The sequence below is a fragment of the Alosa pseudoharengus genome, unplaced genomic scaffold (genome assembly GCF_046254945.1).
Source record: "Alosa pseudoharengus isolate Yale_2024_CS ecotype anadromous, Long Island Sound unplaced genomic scaffold, YU_APseudo_1.1 YU_APseudo_1.1_scf_18, whole genome shotgun sequence".
In the NCBI taxonomy this organism is placed as follows: domain Eukaryota; kingdom Metazoa; phylum Chordata; class Actinopteri; order Clupeiformes; family Clupeidae; genus Alosa; species Alosa pseudoharengus.
Window position 1 is genome coordinate 10,033,483 of NW_027468650.1, and position 11,492 is coordinate 10,044,974.

At 45.8% G+C, this 11,492-nt stretch overlaps 1 protein-coding gene across 1 annotated transcript; it reads left to right on the forward strand.

The window, feature by feature from the left end:
• The first annotated feature begins 3,458 nt into the window (after nt 1-3,458).
• LOC143131845 (uncharacterized) lies at nt 3,459-9,640 on the forward strand. Its single transcript, XM_076291432.1, has 6 exons — nt 3,459-3,479; nt 3,573-3,593; nt 3,689-3,776; nt 3,866-3,925; nt 4,017-4,070; nt 4,643-9,640. Exons 1-6 carry the CDS (start codon nt 3,459-3,461, stop codon nt 5,095-5,097), a joined length of 699 nt encoding a protein of 232 aa, XP_076147547.1. The 3' UTR covers nt 5,098-9,640.
• Nucleotides 9,641-11,492: the final 1,852 nt, after the last annotated feature.

The following is an 11,492-nucleotide window of genomic DNA, read 5'->3' on the forward strand; positions in this document are numbered from 1 at the left end:
AAAGCTTCGCCACCAGGGGGTGCTGCAGCACCTGCCGCACCCCCACTTCCCGCGCCACTGGCCAACGCCGATTCAAACAACCGCTCTTCGTTTGCCATAGCCACCTTCCTTGTTGTTCACCGTCGCAGGATGTCGTTATCCTGTTAAGCCCGCCTTAAGACTCTCTAACGAAATAGAGCGCTGTGATTGGCCGTCATCCACGGTGTTAAGCCAATAGAAATTCCTATGGTTCGATACTAGACGTACAAGCTGAGCAAATTAATTTGCCGCCGCTAGGGTGCGTCTAGATTTCTAGGCTAGGCTAATCACACAATTTTAACATAGTTTGAAAGGGACAGAATTCAGGAATAGGCTACTAAGACAGGCCCCTCTTCTGTCTGACTCACCTCATGTTACCCCTGTATGCATTATAGACTGGCTTCTGACAGAAATTACGTTTTGTGCCAACATGTAGAAACACTAGGCCTACTACAGCCTTTAATAGGGTGTGGGCGTCATGACGTAATTACTCCGCCATGTTGATTGCCTCCTTTACCGCTACTCAGACTACTGCCTATGACTACTGCGTAATGTACTCCCTCTCAGCCGTTAATAATGCTGATTTTGTCAACATACCGGTACCTGGCTTCTCTATTGAATGCGTCCCGGTAAATTCCAGATCCTTTTCGGGATTATTCCAGATCCTTTTCGGGATTTTAACATATTTCTTCTATCTATTTTTCTATCTATTCTTTCTCAACTCTACTTCTAGCTACATCTCTTCATTCAACAACGTTATGTCAGAGTTATTTTAACGTTCGCGTAGCCATCAACATGGCTGCCACGTCCCACAATGCAACGCGGATCCCACGCCCTATTGGTGAATGGAGGTGCAAATGCCTTTCTTTGGTTATTGTCCGCGATTCACATTAACTGTAGGATATCACGTATTGTAAACGTCGCCACATTTGATCACGTTTTGCCTGCATGGATGCGCGATTGAGTGCGTATCTAAATAATACGCAAGATGCAACAATCATTTCTAAGAGGCCTATACACGGTAATTTCTGGCATTACTACTAGCATATGAATGCATTATGTATGTTGAAAGACGTGAAAGAAATGACACAGGCTTGCACAAATTCATAATTTAAAATAAAACGTTTCACTTTCGCTATCAGAGAGTATAAGACATACTTAGTTTCAATTATCACTAATTAAAAAGTGACAGGTGGGCGGGACTTCCGGTTAATGAAGGTCAAAGGTCTTTGATTTCCGGTGAGGGCGGGACATCCGGTCTTTGAACTAGTCATCAATTGAGTCTGACAGGTTGTTTGAATGTGGCGGGTTGCTTTTGGTAGGAGTCATGTGCCTGGGGGAGGGGGCTGTGTGTGTGTGTGTGTGTGTGTGTGTGTGTGTGTGTGTGTGTGTGTGTGTGTGTGTGTGTATGTGTGGTGTGTGTATGTGTGTGTGTGTGTGTGTGTGTGTGTGTGTGTGTGTGTCTGTGTGTCCAGGGGTGGGGGCGGTACATGGATGTGTTGGTAATGGGGGAGCGTGTGTCCAGGATGGGGGTGTACAGGGGTGTGTATGTGTGTGTGTGTGTGTGTGTGTGTGTGTGTGTGTCTGTGTGTGTGTGTGTGTGTCCAGGGGTGGGGGCGGTACATGGATGTGTTGGTAATGGGGGAGCGTGTGTCCAGGATGGGGGTGTACAGGGGTGTGTATGTGTGTGTGTGTGTGTGTGTGTGTGTCTGTGTGCATGGGTGTGTGTGTGTCCAGGGGTGGGGTGATACACGGATGTGTTGGTAATGGGTGAGCGTGTGTCCAGGGTGGGGGTGTACCGGGGGTGTGTGTCTGTGTGTGTGTGTGTGTGTGTCTGTGTGCATGGGTGTGTGTGTGTGTCCAGGGGTGGGGGCGGTACACGGATGCGTTGGTAATGGGTGAGCGTGTGTCCAAGGGTGGGGGTGTACACGAATGTGTTGGTCATGGCTGTGGTGTGTCCTGTAGGGGGATGTCATGGGAGTGTCATGCGCGAGCAATTATGAGCGGCGCTGTTAGGGAGAATAAAAGCGGTGTAAAAGTATGGGTAAAGATAGCAAAGTAAAAATGGCTAGTTTATCAACTCCTGAAAATGCGGGTCCTAGTAGCGAGCGGCTAAGTGGTGCCCCTAAGAGAAAACATTAAGAGAAATCATTAAGAAAAGACACAAGAGAAAGCTATAGGCAACAGTATAAGTATCTGTTGAGTATGGGTGCCTTTGAATTTGGCGGGGGTGCTTTTGGTAGGAGTCATGTGCCTGGGGGAGGGTGCTGTCTGTGTGTGTGTGTGTGTGTGTATGTGTGTCTGAGAGAGGGGTAAGAGAGAGAGGAGGGGGTTTGTATGACTGTATGTATGCTTCAAGTTTTAGTGATATGCACCTGAATAAAAGAATCAAGGAGGTGATGATGCCAAGAGTCTAAAAAGGTTTCAGCCATGTGGCTGTGAACTAAAATAAAACATAAATCCTACATTTAAGCTGAACTTTAAGGTTCAGGGGTAAGCGTGTCTAATGTCACGGCTCCAGGGCCCTGAGGGCGTAGGTTGTGAGTGTGTGTGTGTGTCTGATGTGCAGGGGATGCATGCTGTGTGTCATGCCTAGACAATAATGGGTGTCATGCCTAGACAATTATCAAAAATGACCCAAAAAATGTGTCTGTATAAAAAAAGGTTGGTAGCAACAGAGTTTTACATTCAAATTCATCAAGATTTCCATCAAGTCATTGAAAAGAATAAAATGTATCAGACAGCAGAGAAGTGTGAGAGGGTAGGGGATGGGACAAACGTCTGTGTATGTGCATGTGCGTGTGTGTATGTGTGTCTGAGAGAGGGGTAAGAGAGAGAGGAGGGGGTTTGTATGACTGTATGTATGCTTCAAGTTTTAGTGATATGCACCTGAATAAAAGAATCAAGGAGGTGATGATGCCAAGAGTCTAAAAAGGTTTCAGCCATGTGGCTGTGAACTAAAATAAAACATAAATCCTACATTTAAGCTGAACTTTAAGGTTCAGGGGTAAGCGTGTCTAATGTCACGGCTCCAGGGCCCTGAGGGCGTAGGTTGTGAGTGTGTGTGTGTGTCTGATGTGCAGGGGATGCATGCTTGAGAGTGAGAAGGAGAAAGGTTGGAATGTTTAGTTATGTTTATGTTTTTAGGATGATTAAACTGAATGTGAATGAAATGAATGATCTGATCCTGTCCAGAACCTTCTTTCATATTTCTGTGAACTAGAATAAAAAATAAATCATAAATGTAATGTTCAGGGGTAAGCGTGTCTAATACCTAAGCTGGTGTGCCTAATGACCTAGAACAATGCATCTTTTTTGCCAAAATTTGGGATGGGGGTGAAATGAGGTATAAAACTTTGGGGGTCTGGACATAGTCATAACTGACATCATCTATCACCGTGAATCGTCATACAGCAGAGGGTTTTGTGAAGAGATTCATCATGGCAGAGCAACCTGACCAGGCAAGTATGTAAATTGTATTTTTTTTTTCATTTTCTACTATTTCGTTGATTTATCTCTGATTTAATACATGTTTTTTTTGTTTGTCTTGTTAGTATGAGCTGGAATATCTAAGGGTAAGTAGAAGATCAAGCTTGCCCATTTTGATTTCACACATTTCATTTCTGCCATAAACATGTCATGGTATCTGAAAAAATGGTTTTTGTTTTAGTTCCTGCAAATCCGAAGTACCTCACCTGACAGCGGCCTTAGCGGTGACAACTACAGCCCTGCATCCCCGAGTCCAAGCTTTTACCCCGGTACGTAGTTGCTTATCTACTTTGCTAGGGACAGTGTAGAATGTCTACGGGCATTATTCATGTGTTTTGTTTTTTTTTGTTATGTATAGAAGATCCCGATGTTGTCCAGAGGGGTCGTCCGAATTCTCCAACCCTGAGCTTGTACCAAGGTAGGCTATAGTTCTTCCTGCGTATAATTTGGAGGTGTGATAATGTTTTGTTTTATGCGGTGCTAAATTAGTTTTTTCTTCTGTTTAAAAGACTCTGATGCAGAGCTGTACCGGCCAACTACCCCTCACGAAAGTGGGGGCGAAGGTATGTACCTACACAATATTATGGGAGAGAGCGTTTGTGAGTGTGTATGTGTGTGGGGGGTGCGGTGAGGCCGAGGCGCGGACGTTTATAAAGATTACAAGTTAAAAATGTTGTACATTTTTTTCAAGTTTTTCCAATCTAAAATTTTTAAAATGTTTTAAAAATTTCTCAAGTAAAAAAAAAAAAAGATAAAAGGTTACCGCAACCGGGTCTTGATCCCGGGACCTCCCGCTATTGTTAATAACGGGTGCGATCAACACCAACCTTCGCCATTGCGGTAGTGTAAATATTTGCTTTTTCCCCTTTAGAATATGATGTTGTATGACGTAGGGTCGGGACATGCGAGGGGCGCTTGAAAGAGTGTAGTAGGCGGGTGTCTCTGTTTGCCTGCTGGAGAGAGGGGGAAGGGGGAGGTTGTATGTCTGCTGGCCTGCAGGAGAGGGGGAGGTAGGGTCTATGTGTGCGTGTGTGTGTGGAGAAAGAGAGAGAGAGAGAGAGAGAGAGAGAGAGAGAGAGAGAGAGAGAGAGAGATAAATTGTCATTTTGTATCTTTTTCTACGCTTGCTCTTTAGAACCTGGAGACCGTGAAGTCCCCCGAGCCGAACGTGGCCCCAGAACCATACCCGTACGGGGGGTCCCCAGACCCGAACGTGGTGTGCCCAGGCCCGAACGTGGAGCCCCCAGAGGAGTCCCACCAAACAGCCCCGCCTCCCCCCGAGCCGCGTGGGGTGCCATACAGGAGACGCTGTCATTAATGAACGAGACGGTACTGTACGCGTTATCATTCAGAACTCATGCTGAGCTCCAACGACTGACCTATGGTGTTTGGAACACTATTCGTTTAAGTGTGAGAGACCCCCACGTGTATTTCGAATTGTGTTCGGCTTTAAATCATTTACACCAGTACTTTGATTACTTTGTTGAAAATCAAATACGTGATATTATGCAAGTGTCCCGAGATTGTATTGGTGACTATATGGAGGGGGCGCGGGGTGCTGCCGCTGTGCGGAGATTTGATCTGATTTGAAAAAATGTATGGTCAGCGGATTGTTTGTTTGTTTGTTTGTTTAGTTTGATTGTTTTGGGTTTTATTGTACTTAGTGCACGCATGTATATTGGGTCTACAACCAGCGTTGAAAATGGATCAGGACATTGACTTAGCTAATATCCCTGAAAATTATAGACGCGTCATAGATGAAATACAAACTTTAAACCCTTCGGGACCGCCTCCGCCAAGTGTAATTTTACCCCGTGACCAGCGAGAGGTAGAGGTGAATAGTCAAGAGGCATGGTCACCAGCCGATAGCTTATTACATAGTCAAGATGCATGGTCACCATCCGATAGCTTATTACTCCAGGCATCAGATGATTTTTATCGAGAGTGTTGGTCGCCCTCAGACAGCGTTATCTTAGCGCACCTACAAGAATCGACCGACCTACATCATGCCCAAACAGACCCTTTGGAAGGCACCAGTTCTATGCATAGGGACTCTTCAGACCAGACGGGGGCCGGGGGAAATGATCCCAAAAATAACGTAGAGAGTGCTGAATTGGTGTTATCATCTGACCGACACCTGACTAAATTTAACGCTAGGGAACAACGTTATGTCGTACCGTTACCTCAACAGGACGTTCCCGACTTTGCCCAATTTTACATACGGGTGATCTCTGGTTTAGATGGTTTAATCGAGAGATTAATACCTTTAGTCAATAACGGCGACGTAATTCAAGTTAGACTTGAGATTGATGATTCGACAGCCGCACCAGCAGTACTTTTGAGAGGTGATATGCAAGATTTTTCTGACCTGTATGACATGTTAGATAGACTGGTCCAGTCTAATGCAGAGCTACTAGTGAGGTCAAACTCATTTACCCTGGTGGCCACTATCGTTTCCCCTCCAAATGGAGGTATGAAGCGGAAACTGTGCGATGTGTTTTTAGAAGACATCATAGATAAAAAGGCCCGTCATCTCTTTATAGTGCACAACGAAACAAATAACATGTGTTTCAGCGTGTGTCTAGCGCATTTGATGTATCCTGACATATGTGACAGAGAAGCTTTTGTGAAGGGGAGTGAGCTTCACGCTGCAGTAGGGCTGGCCAGTGACCAGGGCGTTACTTTCGCCGACATTGTCTTGTTTGAGCGTCACTTGCAATGTAACATTGTTGTTTTCTTTAGAACGGAGGGCACTAACGACCTAGAGCATTTTCGTACCCATCAGACCCCGCATGTCCCTAGGACTACGCACTATTTTTTTCTATTTAAGGCCCACTACTACGGGGTTAAGTCCGTCACGGGGTTTTTAGGTTGTGTCCACTTCTGTGCGTACTGTCTCAAAGGCTACCAAAGACCCGGGGCTCACGCTTGCGCTATGACATGTTCTACCTGCTGCGATACCTCTTGTCAGTGGGTGACGCCGCGGTACTGCCGGCTATGTAACAGGTGTTGTCGTTCTGACGCCTGTTTCGCACGCCACCAGGAACCTCAAACTAGTCGTGCACCCTTCCTATCCAATTGTGCCCTCCACAAGAAATGTAGCGATTGTGGTTTTGTGTACAGCACAACCGGAGCGGCGCATAAGTGCATGACTAGGGCTTGTCAAACTTGCGCTGAAAAGTTGACCGTAAGCAATGATGATGATGGTTCTGAGCGACCTATGACTGAGGCTGAACTCCGCGCGCACCAATGCTTCATACAGCCTATAATGCCCTCTGGCAAAGCCCCGTGTAAACTGATTTTCTACGATTTTGAAACATGCCAAGACCAGGGGGGTCTACACATACCCATTTATGTCAGTGCTCTGACCTGTGGTAACGTATGGTTTAGGGCTTCAGGCAGAGAGTGTGTGGCCGAGTTTCTCAAGCATTTTCGTCGCCCCAAATTCAGAAACTACACCTTTCTGGCGCATAACGCCCGAGGTTTCGATCACTATCTGATATTGAATCATATGGTGTCCCAAGGCGTGACCCCTGAACTCATCATGACCGGAGCAAAATTAATTAGAATGTATGATGGAGCTAATAGACAGACCTACATCGACAGCCTCTCTTTCCTCACTATGAAATTAAGTGACATACCGAAAGCAATGGGGGTGAGTGATTCTGCGAAAGGTTATTTTCCGCATTATTTTTCATCTTTGAGTAAGATGACATATGTAGGACCTTACCCCGAACCGAGTGCTTACGGTGTAGACCAGATGCAGGAATCAGAGAGGCTTAAATTCTTTGAATGGTACGAAGGTGTGAAACATCAGACGTTTGATTTCCGTAAGGAATTGAGATTTTACTGTGATAATGACGTTTCTATACTGAAAGCGGGAATGATGCGCTTTAGGGAGGAAACTCTAGCTGAAACGGGGGTAGACCCCTTCTCATGCACCACCCTGTCTTCCCTCTGTCTAAAAATCTTGCGTACAAATTTCCTACCTGCTAATACTCTAGCCATACCCCCGGCAGACAATTACAGCAGGCAAAGCAAGAGCTTCTCGCACAGTTCCATACAATGGCTTCTTTATCTGTGTGAATCACAGAGGGTGGTTATTCGTCACGCCTTAAATGGCGGAGAGGTTAAAATAGGCCAATATTTTGTGGACGGGTTTTCAGTGCAGAGTGGGGAGAGGGTCTGTTACGAATTCCTGGGTTGCTTTTATCATGCCTGCCCCGAGTGTTTCAGAGCTCAAGACATATGCCCCCTCACCAAAATCCCATTCGGTACTATGTACCAACGTACGTTGGTAAAACTTGAAGCTTTGAGATCTATCCACGGTTGCCGCGTTGAATTTATTTGGGAACACTCCTGGCGAGAGATGTGTAAGCAGGCCGACGTGGCAGATTTTCTAAAGCGGCTAGAATTACCGCCGCCATTCTCCCCTCGCAGTTCTCTTTATGGCGGTCGAACCTCGGCTATATGTCTACGCTACACAGCCAGGTCGGGCGAGCGCTTGGAATATGTCGATGTCACATCATTGTATCCCTACGTTAACGCCTACTTTGATTATCCTATAGGCCACCCCGTGATTATTCGGGAAAACTTTGAGGACCCTCGCCAATACTTTGGCTTAATTCAAGCTACAGTGTATCCACCCCGAGGGCTTTTCTTTCCTGTTCTACCCTATAAAACAAGTACCGGTAAACTCATGTTCACGCTATGCCGCACTTGCGCTGAGTTGAATGTACAAGACCGTTCTTGCCAACACTCGGAGGCAGATAGGTCCCTCACGGGTATCTGGGTGACTGCTGAATTGACTAAAGCCCTAGATATGGGCTACCGAGTGGTCAAAATATTTGAGGTGTGGCATTTTCCAGAGAGAAGCTCTGAGCTGTTCAAAGACTACATTCTTTCTTTTGTGAAAAGCAAGCAGGAAGCCTCGGGCTACCCTGACTGGGCTACTTCGCCCGCGCTGCAACAGCAGTATGTGGCAGACTATAAACGACACCAGGGGGTGTCTTTAACCCCCGAGAAAATTCAATACAATGCAGCCAAGCGTTCGCTGGCTAAGCAGCTCTGCAATTCTGCATGGGGCAGATTAAGTTTAAGACCTGATTTAGTGCAGACCAGTTTTGCTAGCAAAGCCGAAGATTTTTTCCAGTATCTTTTTTCAGATCAGTTTGAGGTGACCGAGTTCAGTTTCTTAAATGAGGATGTGGCTCTGGTACAGTGGCGCCGTACCTCTAAATATGTCAACCCTCCCGCTAAAGCTAATGTCATCATAGGCAGTTTTACCACCGCCTACGGCCGCTTAGAACTCTACAAATATTTGCATAAGCTTCAGGATCGTGTATTTTATCATGATACTGATTCTGTAGTATACCGAAGCAGCCAATCCGAGGAGGGTCTAGAGTTGTCGTCTTACCTGGGGGGATTGACTAATGAATTACAGGCGGGCGAATTCATCAGTGAATGGGTGAGTTCGGGGCCAAAATCTTATGCCTTCCGAACTAATTCGGGCAGGGTGGTGCTTAAAGTTAAGGGCATCACTAAAAATTTCGAAAATTGTCAGAGAATTAATTTGGACTCTGTCTGTGAGATGGTGGAGGCATATGTGCGCGATCCTCAGAGACTCCGCTCCATACACACGCTACAACGGCGCATCACTCGCAATAAAAGGAGTTTCACGCTGCATACCCAAACACTCGAAAAAAGATTTTCAGTAGTGTACGATAAAAGACGTCTGATGCCTGATTACTCCACTCTACCCTTTGGATATTAACTATTTTCTGAGGATATTCAGGAGACCTGCAGGAATTATCTAGGATGTCTTGGGGAGCAGATATTGAAGTGAATTATGATTTACGCCTCAAGTTACCGTTTTCAGCGCTGGTTGTAGGACCGAGTCAGAGTGGGAAAACTTATCTCATGAAAACTGTTTTGGAAAACTGTGAACGGGTATTGTCTCAGAAACCTGACAACATTGTATGGATATATTCTTCTTTTCAACCCATGTATCACGTGTTGAAGCAAAAAATAAACATTACATTTGTGAAAAACATCCCGGACTCTCTGAATGATGACAAATTATTCCCACCAGGCCGACATCACTTGTTGATTTTAGACGATGTTCTAATGACTGCGGGGGACCACCCCGAGGTTTTCAAATTGTTCACGGAGTACGCTCATCATCGGTTAATATCTGTGTTTTATCTGGTTCAAAATGTCTTTCATCAGGGTAAACATTCCAGGACTCTCAGTCTGAACACACAGTACATGTTCCTGTTCAAAAACCCACGTGACAAACTGCAGATAAGCGTTCTAGCCAGCCAGATGTTTCCTCGCAAAAAGTCTTTCTTTTTACAGGCCTATGAAGACGCAACGGGAAAACCCTACGGGTATTTATTGGTTGATTTGACTCAAACTTGTCCAGATAAACTACGTCTGCGTTCAGGTATTACCACGGGGGAGACACCAGTGGTTTACGTGCCCTCCGAGTAAGCGGCCATGTCTTCACGGATTAAAAGAAACTTGTCTTTTTTACACGCCTTAATCACCGCTAAGCCTCGGGAGCGTAAAGAGCTGTTGGCACACTGTTCATCGGATGCTTTGCGTGCCTTATGTGAAATAGCACTTAATACGCTGAAAGGCAACATACCCCTCAACACCTCTCTGTTTAAGAAACTAAAACAAAATAAAAAGTTCATTAAGGTGTTATCGGACAAACACGTTGGGCTGAAAAAAAAAAAGAAATTGGTCTTGCAGACAGGCGGTTTTCTAGTGCCTTTACTAAGCGTTGCTCTACCTTTCCTGACAAGCTTGCTATTCCCCTCGAGGAAATAGAGAGAGAGAGAAACGGAGATGAGAGATGGTCAGAAAATGTTTCTAGTTTCAGACGCTGACATGAAAAGGTTACAACCGCCGACTCACAGACCTGAGAGCGAAATACTCCGACAGTCTGTTATGGGGACTCTGGACGAGCGCATGCGCGAGATTTTAAATCGCACGGACCTGGACCTCCACGATAAACTTAAACTGTACAACCAATTGCTTCATAGGTATATGAATATTCAAAAGCAAGGCTTTCAGGGGCAGCAGGAAATTAAGCTTACCCTGTCTGACGGTGTACCTAGCGATCCGGCTGAAGAGGTAACAACGGTTGAGCCTCAAGACAAAATTATAGCCGACGTGTTGGCTCACCTGCCCCAGCGTTTAAATACAAAAGCCAGGTCCATTTTGGCTAAACTACAGGACACTGGGGGGGTCGGAGGACCGGCATGGACCCCTACAGGGGAATTTATAGACCATGGCCACGCAGTGGCGGGCTCACACATGGTAGATCTCATTAGACACTTGACAGTCTCCAACAAAAGCATGGCGGGGCAAAGACCCCCAGGTTGGCAACTATTTCTAAAAAACGTAGCTCAACGTCACATCCCCCTGAGTGATCTCGTGAACCGAGAGGCTAGGCAGGCGGTCATGGCACTACGACAGAAAAAAACACATCTTACCACACCCTCGCCCTCTTTGCTCGATCATCACCCCCCGCCCCAGACATCCACGCCTAGTACGGCACCCCGAAGGCGTTCAAAGACAGGATCTCAGACATTCAACCTATTCGAGGTGACACCTCCCTGGGAGAGAGGTTTTGACACAGGTGGTTCATTTTCAAACACAAGCCTAGCCCCGTCCCCGACAACAGCCTCTTCTAGGCGGAGTTGGCTAGGAATGTGATACATTGCTGGTGATGTACTATCTGTATTTATGTATTGGCCTGTTTCAGGTAAATGGAATAATAAAAAAACACAACAGAGTTCAATAAAAACTTTTATTGTTCTATTTCATTCTAGTCTATTTTTATAACATCATGCATTAACAATTATGACATTCTTTAAACCTAAGGAGAGAGCAGGCATTTTGGCCTGCAGGTTTAGCCCCCGCTGTCCTTAGACACCGTTGATAGCGGTTGACAAATTTGTGAACCATAATGTCAT